Source organism: Nicotiana attenuata, unplaced genomic scaffold (assembly GCF_001879085.1).
Source record: "Nicotiana attenuata strain UT unplaced genomic scaffold, NIATTr2, whole genome shotgun sequence".
In the NCBI taxonomy this organism is placed as follows: Eukaryota; Viridiplantae; Streptophyta; class Magnoliopsida; order Solanales; family Solanaceae; genus Nicotiana; species Nicotiana attenuata.
The window spans coordinates 14,834-35,454 of NW_017674986.1; the positions used below are offsets into that span (position 1 = coordinate 14,834).

General features: G+C 38.0%; 1 protein-coding gene and 1 pseudogene across 1 annotated transcript; one reads left to right on the forward strand and one right to left on the reverse strand.

The window, feature by feature from the left end:
- The first annotated feature begins 2,755 nt into the window (after positions 1-2,755).
- Positions 2,756-4,180, forward strand: LOC109219540. The gene is made up of 4 exons (XM_019383998.1): positions 2,756-2,772; positions 2,871-2,925; positions 3,547-3,876; positions 4,094-4,180. Exons 1-4 carry the CDS (start codon positions 2,756-2,758, stop codon positions 4,178-4,180), a joined length of 489 nt encoding a protein of 162 aa, XP_019239543.1.
- Positions 4,181-11,709: 7,529 nt separating this feature from the next.
- LOC109219541 lies at positions 11,710-13,829 on the reverse strand (annotated as a pseudogene).
- Between the last annotated feature and the right edge of the window lie 6,792 nt (positions 13,830-20,621).

Consider the following 20,621-nt stretch of genomic DNA (forward strand, 5'->3'; position numbering starts at 1 on the left):
TGATCCATACATTGAAGCTTCACAAGCTCAAATGGTATATTATGTGGATGATGAGGTGAATAAAGGTTGGAGTATTGTTGTTCACTTGAAACCAAGAGACTTATATGATATGGGAGGAGAAGGAGATAATGAATTTCCTGAGAATGAGCCATTCCCGGTGCAAGACTTAGATCAATACTTCGGGGATGTTAATGATCTGCTTTTGTGTAGGGAGGATGAAACTGATGAAATATTAAGTGATCACGATATTGAAAATGAGATTGGAGAAGATGAACATATCTGAAGAGTCATTGCTAGCCCTTTTCACATTTTAGAACGAAGCATCTTAATATATTTTCGTTTCAAATTAGTTCAGATTATAGCTATGTCCTTTTTTGTTCTTGACTTGCTTTATGTTGTTGCATCTAGTTACTTTCTTTCATTAATTAAGCTTAAGGTATTTATTTTTGTCTTGAAGTTTAAACTGTTTTGGTATCAAGGTTTTCTTGTTTTGCTTTATATACCTTTATGTATGTAGAGATGCCGAAGCAAAATAGGGTTAAAAATCAATTCAAATCAGTCAAAGAGAGATCTTCACTTGTTCCGAGACAGCCATCACAGGCTCAAGCTTCATCTTCAACATTTTATCGAGTCTCTTTACATTCTACACTGCCTACACAACCTACACAGCCTGTTATTTCAGTTGATGGAGTCTCTTCGCAACACGGTGTTCCATCATCATCTGATGGAGTCTCTTTGCAGCATGTTGTATCATCTTCATCATCTGATGGAGTATCTTCTCAGCCCGTCATTCCATCTTCATCATCTGGTGCAGTCTCTTAACAACAAACTGGACTAGTACTAGCAATGAAGAGCCTCATTGGTTTGTCGATGTTATAGGTACATATAAATTTCAAGTGATTGAGTATTCTTTTTGTTTTCCTCGTTTAATGTTTTAACTTGACTTTATTTTGTTGTAGATGAACGTCAAGTAATAAAAACAATTAGATTGAAGGTTAAGGATGTCCATAACTTGGATAAAGGAATGCGTATAATTGTAGAATTTGATGAATATCATGCAACAATTGGGAAATCGGCTGGCCTAATTGCTGGAGTTTTAGGGCAGCTAGCAACAAATCCTATGTACTTTCCTATTGGCTTTGAGAAATGGCAATCCATGCCCAAATCTTTTCTGGACGGTGTTTTTAATGATATAATAGTGGTAATGCCATCTAATTCTTTTGTTTAGTTTGTATCTTTTAGTTGTATATGTAAAACTGCAGTAAATTAACTTACTTTATATTTGTGAAGCCTTGATTTTTTTTACGATTGATCAACAAAAGGCAAAGGCATGGCTTAACAGTTCCATTAACAAAAAGTGGAGGGAGTACAGGCTAAAACTATAGAAGGAGGCTGACGATCCATTATTAAGTAAAGAAGATATCATCAAGAACGTTCCAAATGGCATGCCGATGGACCAATGGGCACTGTATGTTACTTATCGCATGAAAGAGGAGACAAAGGTACTTTCTTCTGCTATTGCTACTTCTGCTTCTTCTTCTGTTTCTGTTGCTTTTTTTGCTACTGCTTCTCTGCTTCATCTGCTATTGTTGCTTTTTCTTCTTCTGCTACTGCTTCTTCTGCTTCTTATTTTGTTTCCGCTGCTTCTTCTGCTATTGTTGCTTCTGCTACTGCTAATTCTGCTTCTTCTTTTGCTTCTGTTGCTTCTTCTTTTGCTTCTGCTTCTTCTGCTATTGTTGCTACTGCTATCTGCTTCTTTAGGCATATATATTGAACGGACCATGTAGTATGAAACTTATTTCCAGCAACATTACAACAAAAGAAAGTTCAACACCAAAAACGGCTGAGGAAACTGCAGAGTACAGTTTGTTGATTTTGTCTTTTCATAAGCTGGAATATTATTGTTGTTTGAGCCTGATAAAGATGATCTTTTTTAATTTTTCTGGGTTGTCCTTTTCTAATGTTAAGTATTTCTTGTATGTCATTTCCACTTATATTAGCTAATAAGCTCTATGTATCACACATTTGTTGACTGAATCTTTGGATGATTTTTGCTTTATTTTGGTGGATTTATCATTTGGACTTTGAAGCTTTTCTTGAAACTGTTGTGGGGAAACAAATGTTAACAAAATTACTGGAGCTATGTATATAGAAAAACTAATGAAATTTAGAATTTAAAATGAAATAGAAAAAGTGAACAGGTCATATGAGTGCTGTTTTTTTTATTTGTTTTGAAACGATGTTATATAAAAATTGTAATAAATTTATGTATTCTCAATTTCAAGTTGACACTCAGAAGACAAGTGACCAAAAATTGGAATGAAGAAAGTGTATTTAGTACCTTTTTCCACGTCAAGATGTTAAATTTTTAGTTTAGGAATCAATCAATATGAAATTACAGTTGCAACTTTAATAATTGGGAATGAAGATTTTCACCTTGCACTGTAACATTTCACATGAACAATACATATTTACTACGTAGTGCTTCTTCTGCTACTGCTACTTCTGCTTCTTCTTTTGCTTCTGTTGTTTCTTCTGTTATAGTTGCTTCTGCTACTGCTATCTGCTTCTTCTTTTGCTTCTGCTTCTGCTGCTGCTTCTGCTACTGTATCTACTTCTGTTGCTTCTTCTGTTTCTGCTTCTTCTTCTCTACTACTTCTCTTATCATGATTTGTATGGACTATACTGTTCATTGTGTGGACTATACTTACTCTAAAAAGACGCGTTGACGGATCGGACCAGGACCCACTTCAACATGTGCATTGCATTAAAGTTATCAAAGTTTTCATCTTTTGGTTGTTTTGTTGTCCACTTTGTGAATTAAGAACTTCTATTTCATATGGTTTGTATGCTTCTTAATTCTGCACAAGTCATCACAAACCAATACAACGACGACTCTGGTTATTTTTAGTGAATTCCGTGAAGGTGTAAAAATCAATTGTACTTGGCTAGAATTTAGTTGATTCTATTGTCTTATGTCCTGTTTTCGTGTAGTCGAGTGATAGATGATTATCGTAGAAATTTTCTATTGGATATAATGTGTTAGGAGGATTTGATACACTGATTGGCATTGATCTGCTCCCTTCTTGCTCAGGCGTTTGTTGTACTGATAATTTTTCTTTTGTTTTGGTGATTTGCAGAGTCGTTTAAAACTTATATGAGGAATAACAATAATGAGGACTTACGAGTTATGCCAAGTTGTTAAAAGTTTTAATATTTTTTGCTGTGAGTTTCGATGTTGATATATATGAAGTCATTTAGTGCGGTTTTTTTGTGTTCTATGGAAATGAGATCTGCTGCTTCTACGGAAATGATATATATGAGGTGATTAGTGTTGTTATGTTAGCAGATTAGCGTTAAATAAGATCTGCTGCTTCTACGGAAATTTTGGCTAGACCATATGGTGTAATTTGCATTTCATTTTGGGATGTGGTGTTATGGATCTGTTGATGGTTTGATTCATGTTTTAGCTAGCAGTTTAATGTACAATTCTTGTCATTTCCAAGTTCCAAGCACCTTCAGTTTATGCTTCTTCAATTTTTGTAGGAAAGAATTGAAGAAATTCGAAGTGAAAGAGCAGAAAGTCTTGATGAACCTTCACCAAATGATGCACTTGGCATAGTGTTCAGTCCCGAGCACCCCGGCCGTGTTCAAGGTTTAGGCTTGGGTGTAGTTCCAACTGTAGCATTCAAACAGACATCTGCGAGATACCGTCGTGGTTATGTGGGTTCATCTAGCACTACCGCTCCAACTCCGGCGTGGCAGCAAGAGATGACAAATGTGAAATCAAAACTAAATGCACTAATTAGCTTATATGAAAGGAACATAGGGAATATCCCCGAGGAGTTTGCTCACTTATTTTCCACTCCTCCACATGTATAAGTTCTCTTGCTACAGTAAAATTTTAGTTACTTGCTTTTCTTATGGTTCTTTTTTAACATAAAGTGGTTTCCTCATCCGTGTAGTTACCTTTTCGGTGATTAAACTCATTGATTTCAATGTGATTTATGTATATCCAGTCCTACTACTTCAGCTTATCTGTTAAAATTTTAGTTATTTACTTATTGACTGTATTTTTTCTTCCTTTTTTCAGGCACCAGATTTAGGAAGTGATGCACCAGTTGAACCAAGAAGATCTTTAGATGAAAGTAACAACGATGATCGTCCAAGTGTGAATTAGTGATTATTTTATAGGATCAACTATGGATCTTTTGGATATTACTGTGGAAATACACTTTTAAGCATTAATATTTGGATGATGTAATTTTGGTATACTTGTGTAAGTGTGAATTTGTGATTATTTTGTTGGATCAACTATGAATCTTTTGGATATTATTGTTGAAATACACTTTGAAGCATTAATATTTGGATGATGTAATTTTGGTATACTTGTGTTTTATATAATGAATATTTTTCTTATTTAATCTTTTATATTGGGTTTAATTGATTATGAAGTGCTACAGAAGTTTCAAAGCATAGCATTCAATAAATAGGACTCTAAATGTGAAAAAATAGGATTGTGAATAGGCTGAAGAAGAAAAAAAAACATTACGGCGGTTTTCACATGTAATTACGGCGGTTTGCCCAGAAATGCCATAATATAATTTTGGCGGACGGGATTGTGGCGCTTTTAAAAGCCGCCGTTAATGTGTATTATGGCGGTTTGAAACTGCCATTATATGCTAAAATAACCTCCATAATAACCACGTTTTCTTGTAGTACATCGGGAAGAAACAAAAGAAAGTACACTTAATCAGGAGGATCCAAGATGTAGTAAACGTCAAAGAACGTCTACTTCATTTGGACCAGATTTTGTGACTTTCTTAGTGGAAAATGAGCCTCAAACATTTAAAGAAGCTATGTCTTCTTCGGAATCATTATTTTGGGAAGAGGCAGTCAATAGTGAAATAGAATCCATACTGAACAATCATACATGAGAATTGGTTAATCTTCCTCTTGGAAATAAACCGTTGGGTTCTAAATGGATCTTTAAGAGGAAAATGAAAGATGATGGCACTATTGACATATTTAAGGTAAGACTTGTTGTCAAAGGGTATAGACAACGAGAAGATCTTGACTATTTCGATACATACTCTCCAGTTACAAGAATTACGTCCATACGAACGTTACTAGCGTTAGCTGCAGTTTGTGGTCTTGAAATTCATCAAATGGATGTTAAGACAGCCTTCTTAAATGGAGAGTTGGAGGAAGAAATTTACATGGAACAACCTGAAGGGTTTGTGGTTCCGGGTAAAGAAAAGAAGGTATGTAGACTTGTTAAGTCCCTTTACGGACTAAAACAAGCACCCAAACAATAGCATGCGAAATTTGACCAAACAATATTGTTAAACGATTTTAAAATAAATTAATGTGATAAATGTGTGTAAATTAAAAATATTCCAAATCACATAGTCATTGTTTGCTTATATGTGGATGATATGCTGATAATGAGTAATGATATTGCCAACATAAATGCGACTAAGCGCATGCTAACTGGCAAGCTTGATATGAAAGACTTGGGAGTTGCTGATTTATTTCTGGGAATTAAGATCCATAAGACTTCTCAAGGTCTGGCATTGTCACAATCTCATTATATTAAGATAGTACTTGAAAAATTCAAGCACTTGGGCTTTAAAGTTGCAAAGACTCCAATTGACGTGAATCTTGCATTAGTAAAGAACAAAGGCCAAAGCATATCACAATTGGATTATGCTCGTGTGTTGAGTTGCTTAATGTACATCATGAATTGTACACGACCAGATATAGCTTGTGCTATAAGTAAATTGAGTCGATATAGGAGCAATCCAGGTCAATCTCATTGGATGGCCATGAAACGAGTTTTGGGGTATTTAGTACATACCCAGGACTTTGCTTTGCACTACAGTAAATATCCTGCGGTCATTGAGGGATACTGTGATGCAAATTGGATCACCGGATCAACAGATTCCAATTCCACAAGTGGATATGTATTCACTATTGGTGGAGGAGCGGTATCTTGAAAGTCGTCCAACCAAACTTGTATTGCCCGCTCTACAATGGAGGCCGAATTCATGGCCTTAGATAAAGCCGATGAAGAAGCTGAATGGCTCCGAAATTTTTTGGAAGATATTCCATATTAGCCCAAACCGTTGGCACCAATATGCATACATTGCGATAGTCAAGCGGCAATTGGAAGGGTTGGGAGCGTTATGTATAACGGTAAATCTCGTCATATACGACGAAGACATAAAACCGTTAGGCAATTACTCTCTAGAGGAATTTCACGATTGATTATTTAAAGTCAAGTGATAATGTGTCGGATCCACTTACAAAAGGCCTACCTAGAGAGGTAGTTGAGAAATCATCAAGGGGAATGGGACTGTGGCCGAGAACAAGTCATAGTGGCGGTAACTCTACCTAGAAAACTGGAGATCCCAAGATCTAGGTTCAAGGAGATCAAACAAAGTTATTAATGACGGTTCAACATTGTCAACTAAACTTTGATAAAGTATTAAGGCTTTTTAATGATTTCTAAATTTGATACGGGGAATATCAAATAGTGTATCTACGGGATGACACGTTTAGGAATCACCTATGTAAGTGTGAAGTGTTAGCCACTTCAAGGAGAACTTTGTAAGGACAGTTCTCTATGCACTTATGAAACCAGGCGGTGTTCATGGCTGAAACGAACACAACAATGAGAACCCAAGACGGTTAAGGGTTGGTTGTGTGACTTATGGTTGTCTAGGTATACACCAAAGTTCGACGGTTCAAAGATATCAAATCTACCGATTGACCGAGTGTATCCGACATAAGTTCACTACGGAAAGTTCAAAGGGAAACCTACTTATCCAGATGCAACTATTCCTTGCTTGCGAATCACACAATTTTTCATGCATATTTCTGTGATATAGCCCTTCCCCATTCATGTGGAGGATTGTTGGGATTTTAAGTATATGATATGCTTAAAATAGGGTGAATGGGAAATGGAGGGAAATGAAATTTTTAAGTAAAATTTTAAGTTACCCCCCCCCCCCTCCCCCCCGGCAAAGTGACATTGTCCCATATTGGAAGAGGAAGATATTTTTTATGGGTATATAAGCAATTGCCCTTCTTCTAGCTCTTAAAGAGTTGAGAAGAAGGCAAGCCTCGCGGCGTCGTCGTCATCGCTGAGGTACAATACTATTATTGATCCTGCTGAGGTACATCTTTCTTTGCCCTATCTTATGATCCAAACTTGAATTTTTCCAAACTTAGGTAATATTGTTAAGAGTTTGTGTAACTTTTATATAATACAAACGGAGGACCATCGTTGTTCAGTTAGTAGAAACTAAAATAACCTATAAGTAGATAACTTCTTACTGACTATGTTCCAGGAAGTTTAATTAATATGGATAAAAACTTCATGAAGCTTTGTTTGGCTAATTTGAATTAAACATGGGAAGTTAAAACTGAGGTCCTCTACTCTTCCTTTCCGTTTCAAGTCTGTTGAAGCATCAAATAAACTGGAACACCTGTGAGTGTTTATTAACTGTTAATTCTTCCAATATTGAACCTTACTCTGTCGCACAACTTTGTTATTATGGAACTTCGTTTGGGTTACTTACTTCAAATTGATTTATCTATAAAAATTATGAAGTTTCATACTTGCAATTAGAAGATTGGGTCCTGTACTTAATAAAACATTTTAATAACAATACCTAGACACACACACACACACACACACACACACACACATATATATATATATATATATATTTTAAGTCCATCTCTAATGGCTTTTGCTTTTCTTTTACTTTGTTCTTCCAGTTATATATCCTTTCATTCTTTAATCTTTACTTAAAATAAGCAAATGTGTTTGGGAAAGTGAAAAATTTGCTACATTCGTACCCAATGTAACCTATCTGGGAGGAAGCATTGATAATAGAAGTATTTCAAAATTCTAATTTCAAATGTCAAAGTAGAATCCTAATACTTAATGGAACGAGACTTCTAGCACTTTTGTGATTCTGAAATTTTTTGCTTTCTCTTCGGACAACTAAAATATATATATGATGATGATTGCAACATTTAGAAAAGTATGTTTCATTTCTTCCGCTGCATGCTACGTCTTAAATTTGACTGATTCTTTCTGTCCTATCTCTGTTATTGTTGTTCATTCACTAAGATATGGTTCCAAGTACTTCTGTTGTCTGCTTTTTCTTTCTCCATGCTTTTCTGTTCTTGCATGCTTAGAGTTATTTATAGCTTCTGTACTATAGGTGTTTGACTATGGTTATGTATGTTTCGCCAACCAGTTTTATGAAATGTTGCATTGTCTATGAAGACAACTTTCCTCAAATATCGGTATTTACGCTTTAGTTATTTCACTAATTCTATAAGATTTAAGTTTTCTTTGTCATATCTAAAGTGCCTTCCCTGGTGCTTCTACAAGTTGTGGTCTTGCAGGCTTTGTTTTGTCTACAGTTTCTGATCTTGTTCTTCTTCTCGGTATATACAAAATGAAAAAAAAGTGTGCAAAATCTAAAGTCAATCTTGGGGAATAGGAGTGGATGTATAAACTTGATTAAAAAGATAAAATAAAGGATACAAGGTGCAATTTTGTGGGTTTTGAAGAAAGATGCCATCTTCTGTTCTATTGCACCAGTAGAGTAATCTACAGGTGTGGGAAACTATTGCGGAGATGTTGATCGTGATGACTAATCATATAAACAAATGCAGAATTTTATTGATATTATGAATCTAAAAGACATGATCACCAAAAGAAAGGGAATTGGATCCTTGAATGGGTAACTTGTAACTTCTCTTAGAATATTACATTCTTTGTAAAGAAGAAAAGAGAATACTTTATACTTAATTATCATATTGCTCTTCCTCCAAGTCATTAGTGAAACGATCAAAATATGAACCTCTATGCGAGATTTATTTATTAATGCAGTTGTTGAAGTTCATTATCTGCATTCTCTGACGAGAGGTTGTTGTTCATTTGCTGGACATTGTATCTATCTTTTCAGTTGGTAGGAAGTTTTGTTAGGACCAATCAGTTTTTGGTAAAAAGATGAAGTACTACGCGTCTTTTTATTTTTATTTTTTATTCTTATCTTTTTCACATTTTCATAACTCTGTTTAATTCATTGGTCCACGTTGATTCTCTGTAGAGTTTGACGATACATGCTTAAAATCGTTTTAAGTTCTTATGAAACATCTTATTGCCTTGATTTGTGAAGCGCAAGGTGCTCTCCTAATTTGGTCGCGCACCTTTGCTCACTAACTTGACTTGCTGTTGGCGCTAAATTTTAACATACCACTTAAATTCCATTACATTTACCAAAATGACTACACTGCCGGTCCACGCCAATAGAAAGGAGGAGGATTTACTGTTTATTAGAAATTAGTTCTGTAACTGCTTTAATTTAATTTCTTCGATCGATTCTACTATCATGAATTTGTCCTTCTCGGCTGTAATAACACAACTTCTTATCACCAAATTGCTTTCCTACTTAGTAGTGATAAATTCACTACAAACTTTCCTAATTGCTTCTATTTCCTTTTGCGACTTCCGTTTTTTTACTATTTATTTTTTCAAGTGCAGTTACGTAGAAATCACTTGGAACAATCGGAATATCTCTTACAATTCTAAAGATTACTTTAGGTGGAAGTAGACTTTGATCTAAAGCTGTCACGCCCCGAACCTGGGCCTGGACGTAACACGGCACTTGGTGCCTAACTACATGTGACCGAGCGAACCAACTGACTGGCTGAATCAACATGTGATATCATAATATACTGAATGCGGAAGATAAACTAACACATGCTGATATATTGAAAGTCTGGATGATATAAATCAAAGTGTGGAAATACTAAAACAAGTCTGAAACAATATATGTAGCCAACATTGCTTAACATAAAAAGCCTGAGACTCTATCTAACTGTTAATCTAGTCTATGAAGCCTCTAATGAAGTACTAAAAACACTGGCTGTCTGAAAATACTGAAGACTACAAGGTAAAGATAATGCCCCGGAAGAACTGGGGATCACCAAGTTGCTGGTACGAGAATCCTAGCGCTCTGAATCATCAACCTGTAAATCATTACATGCATCGTGAGATGCAGGCCCCGGGCAAAAGGGACGTCAGTACATTTGAATTGCACTGGTATGTAAAGCAACGTAACTGAAAGAAAGAATTATAAATGCTGAAACTCAAACTAAGCTGATAATTGAGAATTGATAATTGATAACTGAAATGATAACTATTGAAACTGAAATTGAAATGGTAACTGGTAACTGATAACTTAACTGATAACTGATAAGTGAACTGATAACTGGTGACTGAAATGATAAGTGATAACTGAAATGATAATTGATAACTGAACTTAACAAAGGAAGTAAGGATATGAATACTCCCTCTTCTGAATGAAGAACAACTTGTTTATCTGAATACATAAACTGCGGCCTCAGGCCCAATATATATGTGCATAACCGCAGCCTCGGGCCCGAGTATACGTATACATAACTGCGGTCTCAGGCCCAAAGATGCATAAAACATAAATTGCGGCCTCAAGCCCAAAGATGCATAAAGCATAAATTGCGGCCTCAAGCCCAAATACAGGTGTTCAACATTCAGGGATTTAAAATCAAGAACTGAGAATCATACTGCAATACATGATAGTGAAATACTGAATCACACTGAGTTACATGATACTGGAACATCGGATCACACTGAGTTACATAATACTGGAATACTGAATAGGACTAGACGGAGACATGTACTCTTGAACTGATTATGAACACTGAAACTTCAACTGTTTATGGCATATTGAGTAGTCTATACTAAGACTCAGGGGCATCAAAACCAAGTCTATATTGAATACGCACTGAGCTCACAACGTTCAGAACGAAAGTCATGAACGAGTTATGAAGCTAAAGAATAGAAGTTCTACAACTATTCAAGGAACTAGGCTAAACTATATTTCTGAGGCAATTAGTAACGTCGTAAAAGAAACGTAGTGTAGGGAGAATCATTAACATTCCCAAACGTAGAGAGTTAGCCTCACATACCTTAACTTCCTTCTCTTGAGCGTAATACAACATTCGCCGACCCTTTCAACTTTAATCTATATCAATACAAGTCAAAGGGATTCCATATTAGCAATAATTCTCATGTTTTAGTCACTTAAGCATTTTCTCAAACACTTGGTGACATAAAGCTTCATAGTCCTTATTAATGGTGTTTCTATGCCCAACAAGCCATTCTCTTGATCCTAGATAAATTCTAAAATCTCAAATTTCTTATAATCAATGTCATTCTTCTTCACCCATAAGATAAACAACACCCTTAACCAATAATCAACAATCAACAAGCCAAAAATTTAATTGTTCATGCTTTTCTATCAAACCCATCAACTCATATCTCATGAACTTGTAGTCTACAATCATTAATCCAACGCTATAATCAATTAGAGGGTGAAGATATTACCTTCTTGACGTTCAATCTTCTTGAATTAGTGTTCTAGGGTTCCTTCTCTCAACAATGATGCCCCAATCAAATATCTAATGATTTGAAGGGTTTACCCATGTTAATAAGATGATAGGAAATTGAAATTAACTTAGAATCACCATTAGAACTTACCTTGGGTGGTAGAGGGACCCTTAAGGATTTAGGTTTTTGAGAGTTCCCCCTTTCTAGAGCAAGTTTATATGTTTTGGGGCTGTGAGGGACGAAGTAGGGCTTTAAAACGACCCCCATGAGCGCGCCCGCTCACCTATAGGCCTGACCGCGCTACTGACCGTGCAAAATGGTAGTAACACTGCCTCAAAAGAGGCGCAGCCGCGCTCGGGGCGCGCATATCCCATACTGTTCTGTAAAACAAGCATAACTTTTTGCACAGAGATCTGTTCGGGCTCCATAATATATCGTTGGAAAGCTATTTCAAAGGCCTACAACTTTTATGTTTTGAGTTTTCCCAAATACCTTACACATATTTCACTAAACCTCCTGCAAGACTGACCTTTTGTAAACTTCGTAGATTTTGTCGAATCTTGCACACCTCACTCTTCGTCTTGATTCTAAAACAACTATTTACACCCATATACTCATACCGCTAGGACTTCATATGTCTAAAATATCAGATTAATACTCATTAACATATTCACACCTAGTCCGAATGTACGGGGTGTTACAAAAGCAAATAAATTTTGAATTGATATTGCATTTTGCCTTCACTTTGTCAATTTAATATACTTTTATGTTTCACAGCTACCAACTTTTATAGTCCCTCATCTGCGTACAACATCTTTTCCAGACGTGCTCATTTTGTATAGGCTTTTCGTCGATGATTCTTCAAGGTTTTAAACAACGTATGAAGCCTAAAGTTCTGGTGTACTCAAGAGAACAACAACAGTACCTAAAAATATAGGTATCAATACTACATAGAAAAGGACGTAGTTAGATAAGAGAGACATGAATGTTGAATTTTCGTTGTAGTTATACCAAGTATAAAAGTGACTCACAGATCGGCAGATGCATGGAAGGCCTTCTTCCTTCAACATTAAGTCAAATGCCTTATTGATTTCAGCAAATGGGAATTTATGAGTGATGAATTTCTCCAATTCAAGTTCCTTGTTCATACATTTCTCAACAGCAGATGGAAGACCAGAATGGGGCTTGCAGTTTCCGAAGAATGTTCCCTTGAGATCCTTCCATTCAACAAGTTCATAGGGTGTCATAAAGGCAGCTTCTTTATGGGGTAGTCCAACAAGAACAGCAACACCCCAACCTTGAATTAATATTATTTAAGTTTCATTAGGATGTAGTTCCAATAAATCTTATATAGTAATAAGAACATTAACTAAGGAAATTTGACGGCAGAAATTAAACATACATCATGGACACATTCAAATGCTGAAATCATAGCATCAATATGCCCAGTGCATTCAACACTCGTGTATTCTGCCGTCAGTCATCTCAGAAATTACCAAATCAAAGAAGAATCCAAGAAAAGATTATCAACTTCAACTCAAGGTCTTTTTTTTCTTTTCTTTTTTTCGTACGGATCTATAAGCAAACTAAGAAAACATGAGTACCTCTTGAACTGGTTTATTATGATACGTTGGATTCCAAAACTCTGTCACACTAAATTTCTTAGTGGCTTATATATAAGTAGAAAAATGGATGAATGAGTTAAGACAACTTATAAGGAAGGAACTAAATAAGATAAAAGGATCAAGAATGTTGAAGATTTAAGAAGAAAATATCTGCTCCTTCTACTGCCTGACCAAGTAGGATGGATTATTAATAAGATTCCTTAAAGTAACATATGGGAAAGAACAAAGACGGAAAAAGATAGATCATTGAAAATTATTTGCAATATGGATAGAGTAGTCAGAGCAAGGCCTACAGCCCTTTGTATTAGTTTAGCCACATTCAAAGTTGCAGCACGGCCTAGAAAAGTAGTATTTGATCAATCGACGATTGAACTCCTCAAAATGAAACTATCAAATGAAAGGCTCACACAAATTACCAATGGGCATGAGTCGTGAGATGACTTCTAGTCCAACTGCCATTGTTTCTTTTTTCTTAAACAAGAAAAATCTAAGGTTAAAGGCAATTTGTGTCGCATACTTTGTTTTCGTCTCCTATACCAATAGAGATTCCACAAGTGAGGACAGAATTTGTCAAGAGGACCAAGGGGCCTGATTTTAGCAACACAACCAACATGAATAACACTGTATTCACTAAAAGTAGAGGTCCCAACCAAATGGCAAATGGGCTTTCCATTAATGGAAAACCTTGACTGTCCATCGTGAATCATCACTCCCGTATCAGTGTTAATCCTTAAGATGCTGCGCATATTGCTTTCTTCAAATAAAAAAGATCCACAAATTATACCAGGTCAGTGATGACTGAAACATAGACTAAAAGAATAGAACTATATTGGGCACTTCGACTCAAAATGTTAAAATATCTCTCATTCCGAACTACCCCACCTATCTGAGTTTTGGAAACAGACCTTCTAATTGGTCTGTAAATACGTATATAAGGGTAATTTTTGAAAAAGACACAACTGCAGCTTTTGGTTCACCCCGCACGTCGAACGCGAGGGGCGAAAGGCAACCGATTGTGCTTGATAATGCCTTGGCATTAGGTATGCAACACAGAAAACCGACGCCGAACAAGCCAAATTTGCGCTTGTGCCATCACTGAGATGGCATGCGGGCTAGGACGTCGCTGCTCAAGCAGGGATCCAACCTAGCACACATGCCGAACACCACTCATGTGCCGCACGCACACTTGCCTCGCCGATGCATGCCAACAACAGCCCCAACACGCTATGCGCATCCATGTGTTGCTGCCGATGCCAACATTGCAAAGCCAAGACAAGCCCCGCCAAGCACGAATAGGGGGTTGGAGCGTAAAAACGAAGAAGGCGCCACAAGTTAAAGGCACGAACACAGCCCACAACAACCGGTGGCAATCGGCAATGTAATGAGCTTCGCCCCATGCGCATGGCACCTTGCGAAACTACTTGCACGACGTTCCGCCGTTCCGTTTCCAAAAGCCATCAGCAGCCACGAGCGATGTCGCCACCCGATGTAGCAATGTACTGAGCTTCGCCCCATGCGCACGGCACCTTGCGGCGCTACTTGCAAGACGCTCCGCCGTTCCGTTTCCAAAAGCCATCAGCCGTCACGAGCTCAAATTGAATTTTTTCTTGATTATAAAAATGGACACTTATTTTGGACAAAAATTAAAAAGCAAATTGTGTGGTCACATAAAATTATTGTCCTCATCCCATGTACCAATAGAAAATATATCAAATTTGTTCTAAAAATGGAAGTTTTGATGCATATTCAAGTCACAGCACAAGGAGGAGTCATAACGTTAAAGTAATGATTCAAATCGTCACCAGAGTATAGAATTAAAAATATGTAAATGCACCTTGTAATTCAACTATGATAATTTCTTGAAATCTACTAAGCTTTATGCACATTAGTAACATCCAATGTTTGCTAACTATAACCCGAATATGGAGTATCCTACCATTTTTAAAACTGACCATGACTCAATGAAATAGCGTAAACAATGTCTTATTCATTCCTACTTTTTCCTTCAAAAATTCTATCCTGAAATTCGTTTTTTAGTTTAAAATTTGGTTGGAACATCAACCAAAATAAATCTTCATTTTTTTTCAAAACAAACCCTTCTTCGGTAAAATTGAAAATACGTTTGTATTAATAAAATTTTGTTAGTGCTAAGAATTTTTAATTAACTCCGTAAGTCATTACTCCCTCCGGTCCACAATAAGTGACCAATTTTTTTTTAATTTTGGTCCAAAATAAGTGTCCATTTATATAATCAAGAAAAAATTCAATTTGCGCTCGTGGAGGCTGATGGCTTTTGGCAACAGAACGGCAGAGCGTCTTGCAAGCAGCGGCGCAAGGTGCCGTGCGCATGGGGCGAAGCTCAGTACATTGCTCATTGCCATCGGTTGCTAAGGGCAACATCAGGTGGCGACATCGCTCATGGCAGCTGATGGCTTTTGGAAACGAAATGACGGAGCGTCGTGCAAGTAGTGCCGCAAGGTGCCATGCGCATGGGGCGAAGCTCATTACATTTGCCATCGGTTGTTGTGGGCTGTGTTTGTGCCTTTAACTTGTGGCGCCTTCTTCGTTTCTACGCTCCAACCCTCTATTCGTGCTTGGCGGGGCTTGTCTTGGCTTTGCAATATTGGCATCGGCAGCGACACATGGTTGCGCGTAGCGTGTTGGGGTTGTTGTTGGCATGCATTGGCGAGGCAAGTGTGACGACCCGGCCCGTCGTCACGTGAGTTACCACCCCGTTTCCCCCATTTTCTGCTTCCTTATGTCTTATTATAAGGGTCTCGGGTGAATGAGTCGATTTGGATTGATTTTGGATGGAAATGAGACACTTAGTCTCTTTAAGGAAGGCTTGTTTTGGAAAAGTCAACCCGATGTTGACTATTGAGTTAGAGGGCTCGGATGTGATTGCCGGTGATTCGGTTAGCTTCGGGGGATGATTTGTGACTTAGTAGTGTGATCGGAATTGATTTTGGAAGTCCGGTGTAGAAATAGGCTTGAATTGACGAAGTTAGTATTTTGGCGATTCACGGTTGATAGGTGAGATTTTGATCTGAGGGTCGGAATGGAATTCCGAGAGTTGCTGTAGCTTCGTTAGGTGATTTTGGATGTGTGTGCAAAATTTCAGGTCATTCGGAGGTGTTTTGGTCGGGTTTTTGATCAAATGCGTATTTCGGAAGTTATTGAGATGATTCTAGCGTTATTAGATGTGTTTTGATGATTGGAGCAAGTTTGAGTGATGTTTTAGAATTGGTTGGCACTTTTGGTTGAGGTCCCGGGGGCCTCGGGGTGCTTTCGGATGGCCAACGGGATAAATTTTGGACTTGTGTGATTGTTGATATGCCTGGTATCTGGTATTTCCGCATCTGCAGAAAGGGGGCCGCAGATGCGGGTGAATGGTCGCAGGTGCGGTTTTGGAGGGAGAGGCCGCTTCCGCAGGTGCGGGCTTAGAGCCGCATCTGCGGTGGCGCAGATGCGGATTGGGCATCGCAGAAGCGAATAGAGGAGTTTGGGGGGCTTCCGCAGGAGCGGTCGGTGGCTCGCAGATGCGGTCACCGCAGAAGCGGTATTGGACCGCAGAAGAGGTCCTGGGTGAGTTAGTAAATTCCGCAGAAGCGGAAAGATGGCCGCAGAAGCGGAAAGGCCTGGTCAGAGATATTTAATTCCATCTTCGCGAATTTTTGAAAGAACTTAACATTTTCACTTCGGACTTGGAGGTTATTGTGCGATTTTGGAGAGGGAATCAAGGGACTTCATTGAGGTATGGAATTCTGAGCCTAAAACATAAATCTAATGTGTTATTACATGAATTAAGGGTGAAAAATCAAGGAATTAGAGGTCAAAAATGGAGGTTAGGGCTTGAACTTAAGAGAAAGAAAATTTAGGGTTTGAGGGAGCATTTGAGCTCGGATTTTGGTAAATTTGATATGTATAGACTCGTGGCGGGTTAAGGAATCCGGTGATGTAAATTTTCTGATTTTTCGAGAAATGGGCCCGGGGCTCAAGTTTTGCCAATTTCGTGATGTTCGATATTTTTCGAGTCTTTTCGATTGGGTTATGTTCCCTTAGCCTGTTGTAACGTATTCCTTGTGGTATTGATCAGATTCTACGCACGAGGAGGTTGATTCACGAGGCAAGGGAATAGCGAGCTAGGATTTTGGCCGGCTTGAGGTGAGTAATGATAGTAAATGATATCCTGAGGGTTTGAAACCCCGGATTTGCACAACGTAGTGCTATATTGAGGTCAAACACGCGCTTAATAGTGAGCGCGGGGTTGTTACTACTAGGGATTGCGACTTGGTCCGTCCCGCTTGATATCTTACCGCGTATTTGACTGAGCTGTTTTGTTTATCAGTATGATTTGGGCTTATTGCCAAGTTTTGGGCTTAACGCCGATTATTTGAATCCTTCGGGGATTGTTTTCACTATTTCCTCACTACTTGACACGTTATTTGAACTCAGTCCTAATGATTATACTGTTTTGCAAACTCAGCCACTTTAATTGAAACTTTTGAGATTTTAAATGATATTTTACTGTTGTTTGGGCTGAGACCTATTATTTTATTGATGCCCGAGGGGTTATGATGTTCTGGACTGAGTGAGGCTTTCAGGCCTTGAGCGTGATGTGAGGAGGCTTCCAGGCCTCGAGTGATGGTGAGGAGGCTTTCAGGCCTCGAGTGTGATGTGAGAAGGCTTTCAGGCCTTGTGATGATATAGCGCTTGGGCCGTAAGGGGCCCCTCCGGAGTCTGCACACCCACAGTGAGCGCGGGTACCCATGTGATATGAGAGTGAGCCCGAGGAGCTGATATTATGCTGAGTGATTAATACTGAGCCTGAGGGGCTGATACTGTTCTAGGCGACTGATACTGAGCCCGAGGGGCTGATACTATTCTGAGCGATTGATGCTGAGCCGAGGGGCAGATTTCTACTCACTATTTACTTGTTGTTTTACCTTATTTACCTGATTTTAAAAGGAGATTTCATTCAACTCTTTACTGTTCCACCGTTTTACTGTTTTTACTGCCAGATATAGAATTGCTTTGTGCAGTTATGTGTTTTCATGCCTTCGGTTATTATTTATTGTTATTACTCACTGGGTCGGAGTACTCACATTACTCCCTGCACCATGTGTGCAGATTCAGGCATAGCAGAGTCCGCACCTGAGCGCTGATTTCCTTCCAGACCAGGCGGCGATTTGGAGATACGAGGTAGCTGTTGACGTCCGCAGCCCCTTGTCTCCCCTATCTTATATCATTTATGTTTTCTTCAGACTACTGTACCGGATATTACTCTCTGTAGACTTATAGCAAACTCTGTAGTAGCTCATGACTTGTGACACCCCGGTTTGGGCTGTGTCGGGATGGTTTCTTTTGTTTTTAGCGCTAATTCCGCATTATTGACTATATTAAGCATGCGTTAGAATTGTTAATATTAATTAATTGCTTCAAAGGAGGTGTTGCGTTGTTCTGGCTGGCCTTGTCTTCACGAGAGGCGCCATCACGACTGGGTTGGGAATTGAGTCGTGACAGCAAGTGTGCGACACATGAGTGGTGTTCGACATGTGTGGCTAGGTTGGATCCCTTCTTGAGCAGCGACGTCCTAGTCCGCATGCCATCTCAGTGATGGCACAAGCGCAAACTAGGCTTGTTCGGCGTCGGTTTTCTTTGTTGCATACCTAATGCCAAGGCATTATCAAGCACGATCGGTTGCCTTTCGCCCTTCCCGTTCGACGTGCGGGGTGAACCAAAACCTGCAGTTGTGTCTTTTTCCAAAATTACCCTTATATACGTATCCCTAATAAGTCATTTACTCCTCACATTTGAAAAGAGATATAAGTACCACTATAACTATGGTGCAACTTTTAATGAAGGGTAGTTTAGTCACAATAATTATTTTCGTCTAAAATTTAATATTTTCTTTATGTGTTCAAGTAACTAGACACAAGTTCTAGGGATAGCATGTATTCCTGAATATGTGGGACCCAATGGAATTTAAATCAGAAGGTTGCTTTTATACAAAGTCCACCATCTGATTGGAAGAAGATTACACGTGTTAATAGTCTTTCTGCACACATGGCAGTTTATCTGCAAAATAAAAGTGATAGCACAGTAAAATATATATACTGTACTAGTGGTGTTGTGCCCGTGTTATGCATTGGGCCAAGTCTATTAATTTATAACAGCTTAATATTTTTCATACAAATAACTTTTCGGCAACTACCCGCAAGTGTGATTAGAGGTGGAAAAGATAAATTTAACGCCTATTATAGTCCCTGGTTCTTATACAATTGTTAATATATGTCGTCACTTATGTATGTTGTAGCTTTTTGATTAATTTCGTATTAGACATTTGGATGCACATGTATCACAACTCAACTCAGAGCTCTTCGGAACTAACATTTAATGTCAAATGATAAAATTATGAAAGCCACAAATACCTAAAATACAATATCATTATTTGTTTCGTCAAGATCCCGTATGCGTGCGCATTTCTAAATATGCATACTGTAATTCAATTGAGCGGAAGATCATGATGTATTTACACTTAATTAGCTTCTCCATTTACAATTTATTTATGCTATCACATTATCATGCAGGCAAATTTATTGAGTAAAAAATACGAAAAGCAAGTGGAAAGTCCACTCTAGCTAATACTAATATACAGTATAATACAATAAAATTAATTTTGTTATCTTTTGTCTTTCATTCAAAATGTAACTATGATAATTTCTTGAAATCTACTGAGCTTTATGCACATTAGTAACATCAAATGTTTTCTAACTATAACCCGAATATGGAGTATCCTACCATTTTTAAAACTAACCATGTCTCAATGAAATAACGTAACCAATGTCTTATTCTTTCCTACTTTTTCCTTCGAAAATTCTATCTTGAAATTCGCATTATAGTTTAAAATTTGGTTGGAACATCAACCAAAATAAATCTTCGTTTTTTTCAAAACAAACCCTTCTTCAGCAAAATTGAAAATACGTTTGTATTAGTTAAATTTTGTTAGTGCTAAGAATTTTTTATTAACTTCATAAGTCATTACTCCCTCCGATCCGCAATAAGTGACCAATTTGCTTTTTAATTTTGGTCCAAAATAAGTGTCCATTTATATAATCAAGAAAAAATTCAATTTGTGCTCGTGGCGGCTGATGGCTTTTGGCAACGGATCGGCAGAGTGTCTTGCAAGTAGCGCCGCAAGGTGCCGTGCACATGGGGCGAAGCTCAGTACATTGCTCATTTCCATCGGTTGCTGCGGGCAACATCGGGTGGCGACATCGCTCGTGGGAGCAGATGGCTTTTGGAAATGGAACGGCAGAGCGTCGTGCAAGTAGTGCCGCAAGGTGCCATGCGCATGGGGCGGAGCTCATTACATTGCCCATTGCCATCGGTTAAAAGCTAACCTGCTTAGAAGAGGAGGGTAGTTTCGGTATTTAGGAATTATTTGCTTTAAATAATTTGTACATAGTTGTCTTGAGTGTGTACATTTTACTTTCTGGCAAAGCAGCCACACTTTGTTGCATGTACCATGAATACGT